The sequence below is a fragment of the Marmota monax genome, unplaced genomic scaffold (assembly GCF_021218885.2).
Source record: "Marmota monax isolate L192 unplaced genomic scaffold, Marmota_monax_Labrador192_F-V1.1 WCK01_AAM20220418_F8-fsc00133, whole genome shotgun sequence".
In the NCBI taxonomy this organism is placed as follows: Eukaryota; Metazoa; Chordata; class Mammalia; order Rodentia; family Sciuridae; genus Marmota; species Marmota monax.
Genome location: NW_026694821.1, coordinates 3498333 through 3519660, shown reverse-complemented (window position 1 = coordinate 3519660; position 21328 = coordinate 3498333). Strand labels below are relative to the sequence as shown.

The following is a 21328-nucleotide window of genomic DNA, read 5'->3' as shown; positions in this document are numbered from 1 at the left end:
TCCAGATCCGTGCAGCTGAGGTTACATGGTGTGCTACTGGGCATGCGGGTGAGAGTCCCTTGAGACTTACTAATGTACCCAGCAGATATTTGCCATGCCAAACACTGTTCTTGGGGCTGGGGAGATGGCTGCAAGTCACACAGATCAGCAGCTTGTCTTCATGAAGTTTCTATTCTGGCATGTGAGCTCCTAGTCTATATGGACTATGGCTGGTTGCACTATGACCAGGGAGCATGTGTGTGTGTGTCTGGCTGGGGCTCACCTGCTGGGGAAAAGGGCAGGAGGTAGGGGACCAAGGTAATGAGTCAAGCTAAGAAAGCACTTTTGCACAGGCAAATTATGCACTACTAACCTCTCACCATCTGAAGGTTGTCAAGGCGATGCTCCAGCCACACCACTCCCCTTGCCAGCATGGCTTTTGCCCTAATGCCACCAGGATAGTGCCATACCTTTGAGCTGAGGCATTATTAACACGAGGAGGCGCCTTCAGAATGCAGGGGTCCCTAGAAGTGCTAAGGTGGACCTCCCTCCCCACCTCCCATAATGCACAGGGGCCTCTGCCGCCATGACCTGAGCATTTGATGGGAAAGAGGAAGGTTTGGGACTGGAGCCTCAGGTTCAGGCAGTTCTCAGACTCCTCCACTGCCTTCTCCTTGGTCTGTCACCATTCAGCCCAACCAGAGGAGGCGGAATGAAAGCAAACGGCATGCAGCTGAGGCCAATCTTTACCACAGCCCTGGAAGATTTATGATGTAAGAGGTTTGCCAAGGAAAGAGGGAGCTGGGATTAGAACCCAGGACCACTTAATCCCAGGGCCCAAGCCCCCAATGAGTGTCACTAGATAAGGGTCCAAGGAGGGCTTTCTGAGAGGACAGCAGGACTTCCACTCAGCCTGTCCAGTCCTTAACTTAGACGCCTGGAAAAAAATTCTCAGGATGCACCTAAAGCAACTCACAAGCAAAGGTTTATTAAAGGATGGCAAAACAAAGATATTCACACCTTGAAGGCAGAGTGTGACACCCTTTGTCCCTGAGAAGAGATGAGTGATACACCTAGGACTGACCTGACTGTATATAGGATTTTCCTGGGAAGACAAGTGCAGATTCCCAGGCAAGCTTTTGTGTAAATCAAATCCCATGTCAAACATTTGATATTTGGAGCTCAAAATGTTCCTTCTTGTTTAGAGTCTGGCCATAAACTGTGTGGGCACATTGTGTGGGTCTTTGAATCTGGTGACATCAAAGTTGATTATGGTTTTGTTCTAATTGGTCTGGTACAAACATACATGGAGGTTTTGTTCATCTAACTAAAGAGAGAAGCATGAGCGGTCTTTTTTTAATTATTTTTTTTAGTTTTTGATAGACCTTTATTTTATTTATTTGTATGTGGTGCTGAGAATTGAACCCAGTGCCTCACACATGCTAGGCAAGCACTCTACCACTGAGCTACAACTCCAGCCCACCTTTATTTCATTTATTTATTTTTATGTGGTTCTGAGGATCGAACCCAGCGCCTCACACATGCTAGGCGAGACCATTTCCCTCTACCACTGAGCCACAACTCCAGCCCCATGAGCGGTCTTTTTATAGATCCGGGTCTCCATCTAGTATGGCTCTCTTTTCCGCTCCCCTTGAAAACCCCCAGGGACCTGGTTACCTGCCCCAGTTCTGTTAGCCCAGAAGGAAGTACAAGGGCTGAGGCTGCAGACCCCAGGAGGGACTAGGGTGGTCAGGGGTGAGGGTGAGGGGCAGGAGTGAGGGGGGAGTGAGTTGCAACTTCCCTGAAAAACTTGGGTGAGCAAAGCAGCCTGGGTTCAAGATGAGCACCCAGAGAAGCTGGGAGAGTGGCCAGTCCCAGACAGCCCTGGGAATTCTGGCCCAAGGCAGGGTGCCATGGCCATCTCAGCCCCTCCTCCAATATGTCCCAACTTGTCAGACACTGTCCCCTCATCCTGTGCTGGCTCCAGTATCCTTCCCATGAACAGAGGCACCGTCCATTCCCCACAGCCCACGGCCTGAGCCAGGCTAAATAAGCAGGAGTTGGGGGGGGGTGCCCTCTACCCCCCACCCTTCCACCCCGCTCTTGAGACCTGGGCGGGGCTGGAGGCCACTCAGGCCCTGCTGGCCGCAGCTATCTCAACAAGTGCTTTTCCAGATGTGCCTCATTCCAGGGAGGGCTGGCTGTTCCCAGGATGGTTCATGTGCCATCTCCACAGAGACCACTGGGGGCTCTGTCCAGAGGTGGGTGGACAGAGTCCCTGATGCTGTTAAAGGGTCCAAATCTCAGGCTGTGTGAAGAGAAGACACCCATGGGTGTGGCCATGGCTGTCACCAACCTAAAACTTCTGTTGAGTGCAGGACAGAGGGGCCAACAGGGAATGGAACCTATTTCTGAACCCAGCAGGGATTTCTTGCCCGGTTATGGAAAGCAATGACTTCATTCCCTCCGGGAGGCCCACCAAGAAGATGGAGTGGGAGGGTGGGAGGGGACACAGGCAGCAGAAAGTGTGGCCAGCCAGTCACCGTCTGCTTACCAACAACTTGGATGCGTTTTCTAGAATCACTTTCCTGGATCGGGGCAGAGAGCAGTGATGGGAATGGGAAGACTGGACAGTCCCCAAGGGTGGTCAATATCAGAAAGCTGCCCACCTTCTGAGAATCCTGACCAGGGCCTTCTGCTCTCTCTGATAACCTCTTTGACAGGGCACTGCTTCTATGCAGCCAGGCAGCCCTGGCCCTCAGGAGGCCATGGCCATAGCAGAAACTTAGTACCAGTCTGGGGTCATCTTTCTCGTGCAGCAAGGACAGCCCCTCCAACCCTGGAGGAGGGAGCAAGGGCTGAGGCCCAGAGCACACAGGATTGAAAGTGTTGTAGGGAGAGAGGAGCAAGAAACAGTTTTATTTGGCTGCAGCCAGGCTCAGAGGGCACAGCTTTTGCTGTAATCAATTAACCCCTGAACCCCAAGTTCAGGTAGTTTCAGAGTTTTATACCCAGCATGTAAGGGGGGGTGGGGGGGGGCTCACATGTTCACAGTCTGCAGAAGTTCACATAAAAGCAGCATTTTCTTTCACTGTTTTGGGCAAGTTAACTCTTCAAGGACAACACCTGAGAAGGGGAGAGCTTCTTTTCCCCATTTTTCCTCTCCCTGCCATTTGTTACCATGGAGCCCACTGGTAACTTATCTTAAAAATGTAGATATCTCTGTGAAGCCCATCTCGAGGCCAGAGGCCTTGTGTGCACATTTCTATAAAGTACTATACTAGATATGTTTGTGAAAAACTAGTAAGGGGGTGTCCAGCACATGGACTGCTGGTATCTTCTCAGCCAGTGGCCAAGTAAAACAGGGAATCAGGAAAACAGGAAGGTTATCTACATTGAACTCTTTTGCAGAGAGTCCTTTGCTGACAGTCCTAAAATCGGCCATGGTGAAGATTTCTGGAGAAGCCCAGTTCAGACTTTTCTGTGGAGGAAGGGGGTGCCACTTCAAAAGGAGCCAGTTCCAACTCAGCTCCTATACCTAGGCCCCAGGCTCCTCACTCACCACCCAACATGGCTGCTGCACCCACCTTCCCTGCACCACCCTGAGGTCTGTGCTTCCTGGCTCACTGTGCCTGGGTGTCACTGTCCACACTTTGTCCTGTCACAGAGCCTGGCCCTCCTCCTTCCCAGATGCACCAGCTCCTGCACAGCACTCTCGATTTAGGCCAGGCTCCCAGCCTAGCCTGGGGGGTCCCAAATTGCCCCACAGGTGAGGCTGGCCCTAGAATCAGGCCTGGGCCTCTTCTTCCCCATGCCCCATCCTGAGAGAGCTCACCACAGGGCTAAGTGTGGCCAGGGATGATCTGGGAAGCTGTGTCCCCAACCATCGTGTTCTTGAGAGATGGACACTACCTCTCCAAGCATGTGAATTCTTCCCTGTCCGGCAGATGACTCTCAAACATTTAGGTGTCACACGATCTCTCTCAAATCAAAAACGGATTTAGCGGGGCCACCAGTGAATCACGAGAGGGAACAATTTAATAATTTTCTAGGCGACTGCCTCCCATTCATGTCTCCTTTCCCCATCCCCACCCTCGCCCCCACCCACGCTGCCCTGAGCAATAAGCTAGGCTTTTTGTCCTAGGGGTGGGGCACAATGTCACACCTATTTCTGGAAGGCAGGATTTTCTGATTTGATGTTTTACCAGCATCTCTACGACAATATCCCACAATTCTTGATGCCACCGAGGAGGAACCTCTGGGACAGGGTAGGAAAATGCTGCCATCAGCCTGGCTGGGGCCTACGGGAGTTTCATGTACCGTGTCCAGGGACAAAAGCAGAGATTCAAAAGTCAGGCTGAACTTGAATGAGGTCACCCCAGGAGACAGGGCTGTCCTCCCCCATCTCCACCCCAACCCATCTGGGGCTGGAGAAGGTCCTCCACGAATGTGCAGAGTCACATTTTCCCCAGCCCAGCCCTGCAAGTGGGAATCCCTGCTGGCCCGGGAGGGAGGTCAGGCATCCCTCCCTTGCAGAAAAAGCTGCTGGTGGCTTTTGTGCTGGGCTGCCAGACCACACCCGTGGAGACGGCAGGGCGGGACAGTGCTCTCTGGGAGGAAGTGTCCTGTGTGTAAGTGGTTTGAGAACACTTCCTCACACTGGGTTCCTCCTCTCCCCTGGGCCTGGCCGGTGCAGCTTCCCTTCCTGCTCCCTTCTGCTTTCTCAAAAAGTCTCTTCTCTTTGCCTTTTTACGTTATCGAGCAGCAAGATCGGAAGAAGGAGCTAGATAGCACTGGCTCTCATACCCTGGTTTTGTGCACCGGGAAACTGAGGCTCGGAGAAGAGAGGTAACATGCCCCGGGGGGCTTTGGATGGGTCAGAGTGGAGTCAGGACTGGGCCCCTGTCGCAGGGCTGATCTGTAGCCACACCCAGCTGCCTCCTCGCCCTCCCTTCTTTGGTGGGCAGGAGGCTGCCTCTTTCTTAGACTATGCAGCAAGGTTACAGAAAAGGGCTCTCTCTCCCTGACCAGGAACCAAGAAGCCTGGAGAGCTAGCTACTAGGGATCCACAGGGCAGATGGTCTTCTCCCCCAGGTCCCAGGACCTGGTCTGCTCGCATCTCTGAGCAGGGAGTCATGGTCTTCCGTCCCCAAGTCTCCTGGCTGTCTGCTCACCTTTGAAGGTTTCTCATGCTCCCCCACCCTGACCAGCTGTTTGTACAGGCCATGTCCAGGTGCTCACGGCCAGTCCAGGGACTCCAGACCAACGGGTAAAATGTGTCCCTGACCTGCTCATGCCCCTTTCCTGAAGGCCCCATGCCATCTGGACCTGGTGTTGGATCCATCCTTTTGTTGGGTCTTTTGGCCTCTGTCACTATTTAACTACTTCCTCTGTCCTGTTCCCACCCCCACCCCCATCCAGGACTACTGTGCTCCTTGAACACTGTTCCCACACCTCCTGGCCTAATTCTATCTTCTGAGGGATCCCCTGGGGCCTTCTGCTGGAACAAGCTGGGGGCTTCCAATAACTGAAGACTCTCTGGCTCTTTGGCATTTCCAGGGTACAAAGCCCAGAGAGTTCCAGTGGGCAGAACAGAGGCCCTGGCCAGGCGGCCTCCTTTGCCCTCAGGGGTCCACGGTGAACTCTTACTGGAGGGCATCAGCTCTGTGGTGACATTCCTCTACACCACGCTCACTCTTCTCACAAGCTTGCCACTAGGAGTAATAGAGTTATCTTTAGGTCAATGTGCTAATAAAATTTAATTTTTAATATCTTTTTGGAGGAAGAAGTCCATGGAAGCCAAAGAACCCAAGGCCCACAAAAATGGTAAGGCAGCCCTGACCACCACCCCCGACAGCTGGGAGCACACAGCCTGGAGCAAGAGGTGGACACTCCAGCTGTGCTCTGCTGGCTCTTTCAACAAGCTCCTGGGGACAGATGGTGTCCCTAACCCTCCTCTCCTCCAGGATGGGTCCTCAGTCCCCCTTACCTGTCCGTCTGAGTCTGGCCTCATGGGTCACAATAGAGGCCTGATTGTCTCTTTCTCCTCCCCAGACTGAGCAGGACCTGCACACACACAACACATGCTTTCACATGCAAGGACGTATGCATGGATAATGCATATGCAAGCATGCATGCATACATGTAAGTTTTACACCCTGCATGTGCACTAAATATCACACATGCATGCACACACAAATATGTGCATAGAGGAAGACACACGTGGTGGTCACTAACCCACTGACACCTCAGAAACCCTCCACCATGCACACTGTTGCCTCTGCTACCTGCACCCCTGTCTCCCTGTCCCCTTTGAGTACTCACTGAGTTATTGCCTCTCCCATGCTGTTCATAATCCAAGCCCCTCCTTCATCTTATCTCTTTTTCCTGGAGCTCCTGTACGTGGGGAGTTGCTGGGGCAGGACATGCAGCAGCGGGCAGCGAGTGACCACATTGCTCCATGTCCCTCTCTTGGACACACCTTACCTGGCTAGTCTCTCTTCCTCTCCAGACAGTACCCTGAGTGAGCATGGGCTTGGGTCTGACACAGCTCTCTGCACACAACCAGGTGGGGAGCAGGCCTCAGGGTGCAAGGCAGCTCAGGCAGAATGGAATCAGCCCTGTGCCAGCCTACTAGGCAGCCAGGGTCAGGAGGGTGTGCTTGACCTCCACGGAGAGGGACAGGGCAGGGCCACCTATTGGGCTACCCCTGTTCATTCTTTTGTCTCTTTGGATGCTCTGATGCTAGGGGCCGGACTGGCGGGGGTGCATGCTAGGGCCCCTGCCCCCATCCACCCAGAGACCCCTCCCTCAGTGTCCGTCTGGAGATTCTATTCATGTGAAGCCAACATTCCTGGAGCCCACAGGGCCAGCAAGATCATCTCACACAGGCAGATCGCTGTCTTGCCTAATGAGAAAATGATGACATGGCCCCCTGCTATGGCCCCTGGGGACCTGAGTCCCCAGCACCAGCATGGCAGCTTCACCCCAGCCTTGCCCCACAGCTCCACCCACAGGTCCTGGGAAGTTACCTCCCATGGACTCCCTGCCCCTTCCAGGCAGGGCCTTCCCATCACCTGTGTTGAGACCTCTGAACTCCCAGGGCATTAGAACAGCAGGCCCTTCAGGTCATTAAGACCCCATTGCACCAAGGGAAACTGAGGCATGGGCTGATGTGACCCCAGTGTCCTGCAGCCTCAACCTGCCCTCCCGCCCCACAGACCCAGCAGCACCACGCAGGGAACAGCAGAAAGGCAGGACTTCCTCCTTCCTCTTTGCCTGCTCCCCACTCCAGGTTGACATCGCTGGGACCTCAGAGAGCCAGGTCTGGCAGGGTTGGAGCTGCAGGGTCTGAACTCAGGAAGTCCAAGTGCTCAGGCCAGATGCAGGTTAATGGAGGAGGATAACTGCAGTCCAGGCCAGGTGAGGGTCCTCTCTCAGGCCCTCAGGCCCAAGAATGGAAGCCCTAGAACTGGCCAGTTTTACAGCCACTCAGGAGAGGGGGGCTGCATCACATGCCTGCCTTGGTCTCCCCGCCACCCCTGCCCTGCCAATCAGAGGACAGATGACCCAAGGAAACACAGGCCATGGTCCCCAGATTGGTGGGTTTGTAAACTCACAAATAGAGACCAGGGCAAGGTTGTGAGCTGACTAGGGAAATGCTGGTAGGTGAGGGCATTAGAAGTCATGGAGGCCTTCCCAGAGGAGGCAGAGTTTGAATCACAGAATCTTGGATCTGAAAGAACCACAAAGGCTGCCTGAAATCACATATCCTCAGACCCAGGAATCTCCTTGGTGAATCCCTACCACACGGCCACTGGGCCCTATGTGGGTACTTCCCCTGGCAGTGACATCTTCTTTTCAGGCCACCTATCCCCTTGTAGTACAGTGCTGATGGTTAGAGGGTCATCCCCCCCATGTCACTTCCCAGCAGGGCTGCCACTTTTCCCAGTGTTCCACACCCTCCGTCTAGTGACGGCTCTTTGGAGCAGAAGCAGGGACCCGAGGGCCCATCCCCTTGGGGGGACAACTTCTCAGGAGGTCCACTGCAGGTCTTTGGGGCTTACCTGTTCCTGCTTCACCCTGGTGGCAGTGCAGGGCCCCAGCATGGCATGGTATGGCATGGCATGGTGATCCTGCCCCAGTGGCACTGGAGAAGTGTGACCTTAGTCCTCGAGGAGGTAGACAGGCAGCTCCTGGAGAATCCCCTGACCTGGGACACATGGCCACCATCATCCTTCCAGAAAATAACACAAAGAGGGCAGAAGTCCCACACTCCTCAGTGATCTGACCTGCCGGAGATCGGGGCCCAGTAAGAGAAAGGGCTGGTTTGGAAGGGGTGAGTTCAAGCCTTGGGTCAGAGAGTCAGGGGAGGAAGAGGGGAGGCATCAGGATGGACCTTTCGCCTCTGTTCCCAAGGCATCTGAGGATTTCTCCCGTGCTCCTCAGACATTTATAGAAACTTAAATTCCCTGAAGTCTCTGATTCATTAAGTCTCAGTAACATCTAAGAATTCTGCATTTCTAACAATCTTGGGTGCTGCTGCTGCTGCTGGTCTCTGCACCACACTTTGTGCCATAAGAGACCATAAGGGGTGAGTCACAGTCTAGTGAAAACAAAAGAGAGAAAGGAAGCTACTCCTGGTACAGAGATGGCCACTGAGCATCACTTTCCACCTAAGCTTCCTGAGAGCCACAGCAAGAAAGAGGCGTTCACTAGCTCTTCCTCCAAGATGACAGACAGCTGCCTGTCCCGAGTAGAAAGGCTTTTCCTGATTCTGGCTGTCCAGGGAATCGACCTGGCAGAACTTCTGCCAGGAGAGTTGGAAAGCCTGTCGGTCATTTTAGGAGCACAGCAGGGTTTTCTATGGGAAGGGTTCAGACTTGAGTAGGGTGCATCGCTGATGTACAGTCACGGTTCCGATAACACCAGGCCTCTGGTGCCCAGCCTGGGGGCCGTCCTGCCATCTCTTACTGACTCAGATGCCAACGGGCTCAAGTGTCCCTGCCAATGATGAAAACCTGCTACTGGGTGCCCCACCATGCAGTTCTGGGGGGATCGGGGGGGCATCTGGGACCCAGGTCTAAGCCACAGGAAGAGGTGTGGTAGATTTGTGGGCAACGGAAGAGCCCCACCTTTTCCCAGTAATCAGGAAAGGCTTCTTGGAGGAGGGCATGTGGCATACAGGTCTGTTTATGTAAAGGAAGGGAGGAGGTTTGGGGAGAGGAAGGTCCAGGCAGGAGGGAATGGAGGGGGTGGCATGGCAGGGGTTCCAAGCCATGGCAAGGGCACAGGGGCAGGGGAGTCTCCCTCAGTGCCCCTCTCCCCATGGCCAGCTCTGACCCTTAGGGAGAGAGTAGTGGAAGGAAGATGGCAGGCCCTCTCGCCATCCTGTGCTCCCCGGATGTCCGGTGTGAGTCTGATTCCTCTCCCCACCTGAAGCAGAGCCATGGGCAGTCTCTGCTCCCCCTTCTCTGGTCTGGGCAGAGGAGGACGCCTGGGTCTGCCTTGGAGCAATGATGTAGTTTCTGCCCCCAGGGAGCCCCCCACCTAACCCAGGCCAGTCCCAGTGGGAGCTGGAGTGGAAGCCGTGGCTCAGGCTATGAGGAGGCCTCTGACGGTAAGAGTGGACACAGCCACGGCAGGACAGGGAGAGGACAGACCTGGGAAACCAAACACTAAGGGGCCTTAGGGAAGTCACCACCCCAGCCGGGGTTCCTCACTCGTATCACAGGTACATTGGATGACAAGTGGCCTGACGGAGTGCAGGCTGAACACAGCTGGGTCCCCAAGCCTGGGTTCCGGGCCTTCCCTGCCACATCTTCCCAGGGAGGTGCCCCTCTCTTCCCAGCCTCCTTGTGGTAAAAGCAGCATGATCCTGATGGTTTTCCAGAAAAGGAAATGGAAAATCATTAGACAAATAAATCCAAGGTGTGCCTGCCTTAACCAGGAAGATGGAAAAAGCCCTTGGTATTCTCTGCAATGATTTTGGGGGACAAGAGGAAAGGGGTTCACAGGCGGCCCTGCAGCTGGAAGGCGGCACCTCAGTTGGCCAGGCCAGCTTCTTTCTGGGTGGGACAGACAGGGGTGCCGATCCATCACTCCTTCTGGGTGCTCACCCTCGGGGAGACGGCTGAATTGAAGGAAAGGCTGGGCTCCTACACAATAGCTTGTGGGTATAGAAACCAAGACACTCCAGATATTTCCAGAGGCCCTCAGGAAATAAGGGAAGATAGGGGAGGCGGGGCCGTAGGGAGTCCCGCCCTGTATCGAGACCTTCCAGAACCTCAGCAAATCTTCCAGGACGCAGGGGAGCCCAGAGGAAGCACCTGCCACCTGTTCGCCCCAGGCCCTGGGTGACTACCCGGGCTCTCTGAGATTCACTTTCCTCCTGTGTCACCAGGGAAGTTTGAGTGCCAGCCCTCTAGGGGCTGCATACAGCGCTTGCCACTGCTGCCCCCAGGGTCCATCTCTGAGTGGTCACAGTGGTCACAGTGAGGGATAAGGCCACCTTGAGACATAAGGCCACCTTGTCCCATCACCTAAAGCATAGGGTCAGGGAGAACCAGAGGGTGGCCCAGGAGCAGAGGTGGGGCTGGTGTGAGTTGGGAAAGGGAGAGGAGGAACTTGCTATTCAGATGAGGGTTTGGGGAGCTCTAGGGGTGGGTCAGTCTCCAGGGGTCAGCCAACAGTGGGTGAGGTCCAGTGGGCCTCACTCCATCCCAGCCTCCGACATGGTCACCCTTCTTAGACACACTTCTTGGGTCTCAGTGAGGCTGAGCTGCTCCAGCCCCAGCACTCTGTCAGCCGGTCTCAGGACAGGAGTCACCCTCTCTTGGGCATGTAGTAGCTGCCAAGTCCTGTTCTTCATCCTCACCCTGGCTTTATAAGGTGTCTACTATTATTACTGTTATTTTACAGATGGGGAAACTGAGGCCCAGAAAGGACATTTTGCCCATTTGCTTTGTAATTTGGGGGACACAATACAGGAACAAAGGTCAAATTCCAGGGACCAGCTCATAAACACATTCTTTTTTTTCTAACAGCACACAGGTGAAGCAAGAATCCCCCCTAAGCCCCCAAGTGACCACAGCAGACAGACAGGCTCGGGTCTGTGACCCACAGGCCCAGGTGGGCCAGGCTGCAGGATGGAGGATCTATGTGTCTGAAGGCTGGGAGCTCGTTTTCCTGCCTGGTAGAGATTCCTGGGTCCCCAGGAGATGAGCACTTTCATAATGCCCCCTGGAACCCCCATATGGCCAGAGATGGGGTCCCAGACCCTGAAGACACTGAGTCTCCCCATGGGAAGAGACCCTACCCAAGGCCACCAAGGGACTGAAAACTATCCTGCCAGCCTGGCTGTCTTCCACGGTGCAGTCGGCAGTGGCCCAAGGGAGCAAGACGGTCCAATCCAAATGCCCAAGGTCACCAACTGCATGGAAAACAATGGGCAACAGGTCCAGCCATGGCCGGAGCCAGAACAAAGGACTGGCACTTCCTCGCATTCAGGCCCCTCCTTCATGGTCTGCCAAGGCCAGAGGATGGAGGAAACCTTCATCATGAGGCAGGGAGGTTGTGTCGGCTGGTCTCAGAGAGCTGCAGCTCCCTGTGTTGACAGAGGAGCAGAAAGAGGGACCAGCTGCTGGAGGCCCAGCTCAGCCTGCTGGGAAGCAGGGAGACTGGGGGGATCCGAGACCAGTCCTCCCACCTTCCTGGATCACTCAAACCGGGGTATCTCCCACCTGCTCCTCCTCTCCATGGCCCCAGCATCTCCCCTCTGATCTCCCCTCCACATTGTGGCTATTCAGTCTTCAGAAAACATTAGGATCCACCACTGCTCTGCTCTGAAGCCCTCTATGGCTCCCCAGTGCTCCCAGGAGGAAGTTCAAGCTCTTCGGCCCTTCAAGATTCAGTCCTACAACTTTAATCTTCCCGTGACTCCCAGGCGCCCCAGGTCCCCTCCCCCTGAGAGTCATGCCCCTGTCCATCCCACCTGGAGTGCCCTCTGCCCCTCCTCCCCACTCCTCTCCTTAGGGTTGGGCCTAAATCTTTTCCCTGCCCAGAAGCCTCCCTGACTGCTCCAGCCCATGCTGGGTCCCTTCTTCTGAGCTCTACGCCCCAAATAAATCCAAGAATCATCTGCGTCAGAGGCTTGAGGATAGGAAAGGTAGCAGAATACAACAGTTACTAATAGGGCATTATGTAAAAATGTGGATGTGTAACCGATGTGATTCTGCAATCTGTATTTGGGGTAAAATTGGGAGTTCATAACCAACTTGAATCTAATGCATGAAATATGATATGTCAAGAGCTTTGTAATGTTTTGAACAACCAATAAAAAAAAAAAAAAGAAGCTTGTGGGACAGGGGGCTGGGAGGCCAATCAATACTTGAACAATCCTTCTTTAGACTCGGGTTCCCAGGCACCGAGTTGCTGTTTACACAACTGTCCTGATGTAATCATTAATAGTACCCCAGGCTCAGTGCCTGCGCTGGGGCAGAGAGGGCAGGTCCCCGGGGATGGTGTTGACAACAAGTGTCTCAAGTATCCCCAGAGGGAGCGGGCCACAGGGAGGTGGCCGACTGCTGCGCTTATCACTGAGAACTCTGAAGGCTCCGCAACAGGGAGGGTCTTTTGACAGACGTCAAAAGGCCCTAAAACGGAAAACGCCTGATAAGCACCCAGGATCACCCTTATCAAGGGCCACAGGAAAGGCGCCAGGTTTAATCTCAAAACCACACCCGGAACCAACGGTTTGGAGACCTCAGGCAGCGCCTCCCACAGACACTCAGGGACTGAGGCTGTCAGCCTGGAGGTGGGCAGTGGGACAGGGCAGGGGAGGGGCTTCCTTCCAGGAGGCAGTGTGAACCTTGGGCTTCATCCCAGGTGGGACAGGTACCTGAGGGGAGGGGGGAGGGAGGATCCCTGAGCCCAGGAAGAAGGAAACTGCTGTACAGAGGTGTGTGCCTGTGTGTTGGTGTATGTGTGACAACAGGGGGCGTCTGTGACCGGAGGTCAACACCCACCAACCAGGATCTGCCATGCTGCTAGAGGAGCCAACCATCCTGTAGGCGCTCTGAGGGTGGAGCTTAGCTTTGTGGCGGAGTGATCCGGGAGGACTTCCCGAAGGAGGGGCTCGCAGCTGGGCCTGTGGGATGGACGTGGGAGCCAGAGGGCAGGGGCATCCGAGAACACCAAGGAAGCCTTCAGCAGCAAAGCACCCGCTAGGGAAGCCGCTGCTGTGATCTGGGGTGGGTGTAGCCCAAGTACGGCTGCAGCAGAAGCAGGAAGAAGGACTGGCAGCCACCTCTGGTCCCCCACCAGATTTATCCCTCAGGTCCAAAGACCGTGTGGTAGATGGGTTTCCAAAAGACCCCAGTGAAAGAAAAATGCTCCAGGAGGGCTCTTAAGTAGGAATTTCTGCTTGGGCCTCAGTTTCCCCATCTGTAGATAAGGCCTTCGGTGACTTCCTTGGAGGAGGATACAGAATGGGTAACTGCGTATGCGGGCAGGGAGTGGAATAAAACACCATGAGGAGCATGAAGGGAAAGGCAGCCTTCAGGTTTCAGGAACCCCGGAGCTACCAGCCTGCTTGGTGGGGTCCTGAGCCCTCTGTGTGCCTAAGAGGCTGCTAAGTGCAGACATACCTGCCTACTACGCAGACCCCGGCAGGGTTCTGCCTGGCTATGGGCAGTCTGCCTGCCCACTGCCCGCCTTCCAGCCAGCCCACCCCCTCACCCTGGAGTCTGCATTAAGCAATCTCCATTATCACAAATGCCTGGCATTTTTGCCTGGTAACTTCAGCTCCCACAGCCCCATGAGGGTTAGGGCATGATTCCGGAGTAGGGAGGACTCTGGTAAGCGGAGAGAAATACCTGCAAAGAGACTTGGCAGCCTGATGGCCTCCGGCAATGTTTTGGATGCTCTAAGGTCTCCGTGGCCTTGTAAGGATCATCCACAGGGTGGCAAAGGCCATGGGCCATTTTTCTCTTGCATCCTTTCCCCACTTGTCACCTTATGCTGCCTTCCTGGGTGGACACAGTAGCCCCTCAATCCACTCCCTGACTCTGCCCCTGTGTGTCCCTCCTCTGCCAGGTCTGAAGCAGAGCTATGAACAGGTCTCCTCTCTAGAAAACGTTCCACTCCCATCCACCATCTAGGCCCTGCATCTGCCCTCTGCCCGACTCCTGGTCCTCCAAGTCTCCCAGTCTCTGCTCTCCCAGGATGAGATTCGCAGACATCATGGACATCACCTCTCCGCTCTCACTGTTCCTTCCCACTGGACTGTTCTTCTCTCCAGTTCTCCACTTGTCCTTCAAGGGCCAGACTAGATGCAACCTCTGCCAAGGAGTTTCCACCCCCACTGGAAAGACTGACAGCAAACATTTATTGAGTCCTTGTGACATGCCAGGCCTTGCGCTAAGCGCTTCATAATGTATTAACTCACTTCATCCTTACGACAACCCTGTGAGGTTGCGTCCTTACAGATGAGGTGACCGAGGCCGGGAGGAGCTTCCTTGGAGTACTCAAGGCCACGCAGTAGAAGTGGTGGATCTAGCTAGTCCCGACCCCCTGCTCTTGGTGTGGCTTCTTGCTGGCGTGCCTACAAGGCACCTCTCTGGTGCGTCCTGCTGTACTTCATGAAAATCACAAGCCCTAGAGCCGAGTTTCTTAAGCTTGACCCTAATTCAACTGATTTTGTTAAAATGCCAATTCTGACTCCCTAGGCCCCGGGGTGGAGCCTGAGAGGCTGCCTTTTTAAGAAGCTCTAGGCAGTGATGCTGCTGCTGCTCTAAGGACCACACTTTGGTGAAACTAGAGTGCAGAGCAGACTAGAAGGGTCTTCCAGCACCATCACCTGCTTGCAGAGCTGAGGACCTGTGGTAGCCACATCCCTTCACTCCCCAGCCCTCACTAGAGCCTGGGACCCCACAGCCCTTCCTCCAGGGCTGGTGCTGTGGATGGTCTGGGTCCTGCCTCTGTCCCTGTCTTCCCCTGGAGCTCAGACTTGCAGACTCTGGGGAGCAGTAAGGTGGAATCTGAATGCACCCCTGTCTTGGGACATCCCCTAAGCCCTGGCCCAGCTCTGACCTCCAGGGAATATTTGTCTTTCTTCTGGAAACTCCTCTTCTTGCCTGTGCTGGCTCTGTGTATAACACCTCCCAGCCATGAGGAAGGTGAAGACACTATTGGCTGGCAGGGCCTGCAGCTAGTGAGGAATTCTCTGGAGAGAAGCCTCGGTGTGTTGGGCCCCTTCTCCAGCTATGGGGACAAGGGAGGTACATCTCACCTCCTAAAGCCAAGTGAGGGAAGCTTCAAGAGAATTGCTTGGAAACTTAACTGAGCTCCCATGAAATGTGAGATGTTCTTGCAAAAATGGTGGCTGCCTCATCTGGGAAAGGGTGAGGGGAGAAGCCAAGATGGCGCTGCTCCTGACAGGCACCTAGCATACAACAGGGTCCAGCCTACAGAGTGCAGGGATCAGAGATGTGCCAGGGCTTTGCATGGTCCAAATGTGGGTCCTGCAGAAGGGAGACTTGGGTGTCTTACAAAGAGGATAGACAGGAGGCTGTCCCTTGCAGAGAATCTACCATAAGCAGCAGATGGAAGATGACCCCTGTGCCCCGGCTCAAGAGAGATCCCTAGCATGGAAGGTCCCTTTAGAAAAAATGGAAGCAGCACTGTTTATGTGCGTGCCAGCAGACACAGGGTAGCACCCAGTACAGCTGCACCACCCAGGTGAAAACTTCTTCCTTGACCTTTTTCCCCGCAGGAAGCTCCCAGGATCTGGTGCTTTGTCTTTATTAGAGGCTGCTGGGGATCTGGGAGGAATCCTGGGGCAAGGCGAGAAAGTGTCCAAGCAGCCACAACTTCCTGTCCCAGATGACTGCCACAGGGTGAGGGAGAGCTTCATATTGAGGAGAGTTTGGAGTTAAATGTCAGGTAGACGGGTCCCTTACTGTTCATGATGGCCTGCTATATAACCTTCCAGAGACCAAGAAACAGTGAAGAGAAAGAGAGAATACATTGGGCAGTAATTAGAATAAAACCACTTTCTGGTGGTACTCTGAGGTCAGCATGTTCAATACACTGGTCCCTAGTGCGTGGGCGGTAGAGATGGAGTAGCTGAGCCTGGGACTGGCCCTTGGAAAGCCAATCAACTCTAGGATATGGTTCTTAACATTTTTGGAGGGTAGCTGGATCCTCTAATTCCAAGTTCAAGGCCAAAATGGAGGCTATGGACCTTTAATGAATATGTCCATGAATGCAAAGATTTTAATATAATCTGCCCCTCCAAAGCCTACTCACAATGTCCCTAGAAAATAATACACCCCAAATAGAGCATGCCTAGAGGTGAGGAGGGGTGGGCATGTACCTGCGTGTTTGGTAGTGATACTATGGATTCGTTGTAGCTTCTAGAAGGAGGTGCTAGGCTCTGCTTACTTTCCATTCCAGGGGGCACACGGCACGCTTTAGCACACCTGCATGTAGGCTTCTAGAAAAGTCATTGCTTTGTACTTTGTTGCAACTGAACTTTTCAAGCAATGCTGGGAACAGTTTGTTTTCTGTAGCCCTGCCAAGGAGACCCTGGCCAGGAGGTTAAGTGAGTTTCATTGAAAAGACACACTTCTCCTCCCCAGGTCGATAAATAAGACGGCCGCAGGGAAATTGGCTTCCTGAGCCCGGGTGCTCAGCTGGAGCGGCCCATCCCTGGCCAAGGAAAATAATGGCACAAACACTGCGGGGACATATAGGAAGCATTTCTGCTGGAAACCTGCTGGGAATAGCTGCTGCCGTTTACATAGCAAACCCCTCTGGGGCCTCTGCACAGCCTGAACAAAGCCGTCCCGGCCCTCCCACTTCCTTTTGGCCTGGCTGACCCCCTCCCTGCCTCTCCCCAAAGACTGACAGCCAGGCCACAGCACGTGCCCCATCCACAGGAACACAAGACAAACTCTGTAGCTGTCACCACCAAACGCCAGTCTCATTCCTGGCTCCCCAAATCAAAGGGGTCTCCTTTTAGCCAGCACTGCAGAGGGACACAGCCCCAGACCAGCCTGTGTCCTAAGCCCCGTCAGGGCACACAGAGGCTGGGGACAGGCTGCTGTCCAATGTTCGCAACTCTCCTAGCCCTCTCTCTGGGCCACAGCAGACAGTAGGAATGTGCCTCCTGGTCCCCATGTGGAAACACCTACCTCTGCATGGCCCAGAGAGACGGCTAAGGTGCTCGCTGGGCTCAGACAGGGTCAGATACAGGGATGGGGCGGCTCCAGGCGGGCTTTGTCATTATGTTGTTCCTAGTTTCTCAAGAGGACAGCCATGTGACAGGAACTCCTGGGGGCTTGTGCTGTGCCTCTGGGCCCCTTAACTCCACCCGGTTCTTATGAGCCGTCACAGAGCAGTGCCTGACTCTGGTTCTGACACAACTCGACCCTCTCTGTCCCCCAGCTTCCTTGCCAGTCTCCCATTGCAGTTCTACATTCTCTCACATTCCTCTGTGAAGCCCTTGGGATATACATGGAATAACAAGGCTCAGACCCAACTGCTTCTCTTCACTAGCGAGGATGGCATTCTTCCCATCCAGCCACTCCATCTTTGCTCTGGAATGTGAGGGGCTCCAAACTCTCCTTACCCACACACTCAATCAGTTCTGCCCCAACAGGTTTCCCTATAGCCACATAGGGGACCACACCCGGTTCCTCTGAGTGTCCCCATCCCATTAGCTCCACGGACCCCTCCCTGGACAGCTCTTTTTCCCACATCCACTAGACCAGGCCCAGCCTCCCCAGGCCCACCCATCCTCATGGAGCCTCTTGGACTATCTAGATATGCCCTGGAATGGGGTCCCTGGGGTCTAGGCCGTTCCTGGCAGCACAGTCTATGTAGCCTGATGCCTTGGACCTGTGTTGATGAAGAGGAAGACAGGAGAGAGCAGACTGGACAGCTTGGAGCAGAGGGCATTGCCCATCCTAGAGAATTCTGATAGGAGACGATACCCAGGAGGGCCTCCACCATTCCCTCCCATCCCCATGAGGATCACAGCCCGACCTTGTGCTCCCTTCACACGCACAGAATAGAGGAGTCTTGGCCCTCTGCATGGGCTGGATACTTGCTTTATAGAAAACCAATTACCAGAAATAACCAGGGTCCCCAGAGCCACCCTCATCAGAGGCCTTGGCAAGGGGTGACCCAGTGGGAAACCAGAGAGGAGTGAAAAGGCAGCGGAGCCACTGGTGGCCTCCTTCCTGTCCTTGGCAGTCACAGTCAGCTGGGAGGTAACTCAGCAGCACACTGTCCTGTCTCACAGTCCTGGGCAGCCCTTCACAGAAGGGGCAAGAGGCCCTGTAGGCTTCCATAGCCATGCTGGCCTGGGTGGGGGTGACGCTCTTCTCAGAGACTTGCCGCTGAGGCCCAGGTAGGTCTCAGGAGTCACCCCAGTGATGAGCAGTGGAGCCACAGGATTTAGATGCATCCAAGGGTCACAGGATGGGCTCTGAGCCGTTCCAGTCCACGGATGCCCCCTTCCACCTACAGACGGATCAATCAGAGAAAGAGAGTTAGAGATGCAGGGCCCCTGGCAGGAGCCCTGTCCTGTTTTGTCTTAGAGGCTTTCAGAACTTCCAGTTCCACCCTGCCCACCTCGCCCCTCCACACTCACGCACAGCCCATATACCCTTACTGGGTTCTTTTTTTTGGGGGGGCGGGATACTGGGGATTGAACTCAGAGGCACTTGACCACTGAGCCACATCCGCAGCCCTTTTTTGTATTTTATTTAGAGACAGGGTCTCACTGAGTTGCTTAGTGCCTCCTTGTTGCTGAGGCTGGCTTTGAACCCGTGATCCTCCTGCCTCAGCCTCCCGAGCCACTGGGATTATAGGCAAGCCATTGGGATTACAGGGGTGTGCTACGGCCGGCACCCCCCATACCTTTACAAAGCACACATACACCCATACACCTGGGACCCTGGGGAGCAATGGAAAAGACAGAGGGCAAGTGACTCATTCATTCCTGCTACGGCTGACTTGGTGCCTGGCACTCTGGCCTCTGCTGATGTGATCCGTGCACATCTGGACCCAGCTGCTTTCCAGTGGTGCCAGATGGTGACCCAGTAGAGGCACCTGTGCAGACTTAGATATGGAGGTAGCCTGGGATGTCCAAAGTACAGGAGGGTCCCAGTGACCGAAACCCAGAGAGATGGGAGAGAGGTCTAAGAGGGGACCGGGGACCCAGCAGAGCCTTGTAAGGATTCTGGAAGTTCCTCTAAGAGCCACAGGAAGCTTGGGAAGGGTGAGGAGCACCACAGGAACATAACAGATTTTTTTTTTAAATGTGCTTTATGAAGCCTAAGAAGCACCAAGTAGAATTAAACTAGAGTCCAGGGTGATAAACAAGTTAATAGTAGTTCAGTTCCAACATAAAAATTATTATAGAGGAGAGAATAAAATTTCCTAACACTTGATTTTAATTCGTGATGCTGATCTTCTGAAATAACTCAAGAAGAATCATATTTCCAGCAGATGGAGAATTTATGTCAGTCTGGTTTTGGGTATTTTCTATATATGCAGAACCTAAGACTGTATGAACCAGGCCACCAAGGTTGCATAGCTCCACAGCAGTGCTGGGCTTCCAAGTGGGAGACTGGGATTTATAAATGCTTTCTAAAGTGTAGATCTTGGGGAAGGAGCTGAAATGTTGCTTTCAAAACCTAAAATACACCCAGGACCTTGGGGAGTGATGAAGAAGACAGAGGGCAGGTGACTCATTCATTCCTGCTACAGGAGTGACTTGGTGCCTGGCACTCTGGCCTCAGCTGATGTAAGTGATCTGTGTACATCTGGACCCAGCTGCTTTCTAGTGGTGCTGAATAGTGGCCCAGTAGAGGCACCTGTGCAGAACTAGCTATCAGGATTAAAGTAAAAATCCTAACCACCATGGAGAAGGAAGAAAGGAAAGCCATCTCTCTTACTGAAATTATGAAATTGTATACCTGCCTGGAAAAGTTTAGCTGCCAGCAGTTTAGTGTCCCTAAGAATGAAACTGCAGTCAGGGAGCAAGCAGGTTCTCTCTAAGTAACACTGTCACACTGTTGTGTTTCCCAACAGAATGCCTGAGAGCACTGGGCGGGGACAGTGCAGTTGTCTTCTTCATCCACAGTTTCCATATCCGCAGATTCAACCAACCAGGATCAAAGAAAGAGGAGAAGGGGTGGGAAAGAGAAGAAGAAGGAGGAGAAGAAGAGGAGGAGGAGGAGGAGGAGTGGAAGAAGAGGGAAGAAAAAGAAAAAAAAGAAAGAAAAAAACAGCTGGCACATGCCTGTAATCACAGTGGTTTGGGAGGCTGAGGCAGGAGGATCCCAAGTTCAAAAGCCAGCCTCAGCAACTTAGCAAGATCCTAAACAAGTTAGAATTATTCTGTCTCAAAATGAAAAATAAAAAGGGCTGACGTTGTGGCTCAGTGGTTAAGTGCTCCTGGGTTCAATTCCTGGTACCTAAATAAAAGAAGAAGGAGGAGGAGGAGGAGGAAAGGAAGGAAGGAAGGAAGGAAGAAAGGAAGGAAGGAAGGAAGGAAGGAAGGAAACTGCATTTTTCCTTGCATGTACAAACCTTTCTTTATCTTTTAATTAATACATAAACAGTACAATATGACAACTATATAAATGGCATTAACATTGTATTAGTATTATAAGTCACCTAAAGATGATTTAAAGGATACAGGAGGATGTGTATACAAATACTTTATCAGTTTTTAGAAAGGACTCCAGCATCCTTTGATTTTGGTATCCTCAAGGGGTCCTGGAACTGAACCTCTGTAGACACCAAAGAATGACTATTAGTAATGATTCATCATAGACTCAACATCCTCCATCTTTATCACATAACCTAGTCTTCCATTGAATTCCCTTCTCTTTTCTTTCTCAGGCAGAATTAAGAGACTGTGTGGTCTCCAGGTGCTTTAGACTAGTTCTTGAGCTTCTGCACGTGTCAGACAGATCCAGAGGAATCTATCAGGTACTTTGGGGCTGAGCTATGCATCAGAGCATTCATCTTCACTGCCTGAAGAAGAGACCCTGGGACTGTATTTGGAGACAACTTGACATGGCTTGGAAAAGTGAGACTGCTTCTGGGTGGTAAATGCCTGCTGCTGGTGCTACCTGGGGTTGGAGTCTGATGATGTTCCAGGGGAGTTAATATGAGTCCACCTAGCAGGGACAATGGCCACTGCTCTGACTTGCACAACTGAGCAGGTACCAGAGGTAAGACAGCCAGGGAAGGCTTCATGCTGATCCTCAGGTTCCTGAGGACTGGGCTGATCTCTTACATCTGTTTTAATGGTACTTCAGCCATCTAC

General features: G+C 53.4%; 1 protein-coding gene and 2 long non-coding RNA genes across 5 annotated transcripts in view; 2 read left to right on the top strand and 1 right to left on the bottom strand.

Annotated features, from left to right (window-relative positions):
• Positions 1–4651: 4651 nt before the first annotated feature.
• On the top strand, positions 4652–12331 carry LOC124080219 (uncharacterized). The gene is made up of 3 exons (XR_006847632.2): positions 4652–4827; positions 5766–5805; positions 11025–12331. It is a non-coding gene; the product is annotated as an uncharacterized LOC124080219 (long non-coding RNA).
• Positions 12332–12338: 7 nt separating this feature from the next.
• On the top strand, positions 12339–20445 carry LOC131423472 (uncharacterized). The gene is made up of 2 exons (XR_009225087.1): positions 12339–12793; positions 20083–20445. It is a non-coding gene; the product is annotated as an uncharacterized LOC131423472 (long non-coding RNA).
• The window catches only part of Mindy4 (MINDY lysine 48 deubiquitinase 4), a 109763-nt gene continuing 106511 nt past the window's right edge, over positions 18077–21328 (bottom strand). For all 3 annotated transcript variants that reach the window (XR_006847612.2, XR_009225086.1, XM_046426028.2), the window contains one exon: positions 18077–18507. Coding sequence is in view for 1 of the 3 variants with exons in the window: in XM_046426028.2 (XP_046281984.1) it covers positions 18459–18507 (49 nt within the window). In the remaining 2 variants the exon portion in view is untranslated. The remainder of the gene's footprint in view (positions 18508–21328) is intronic.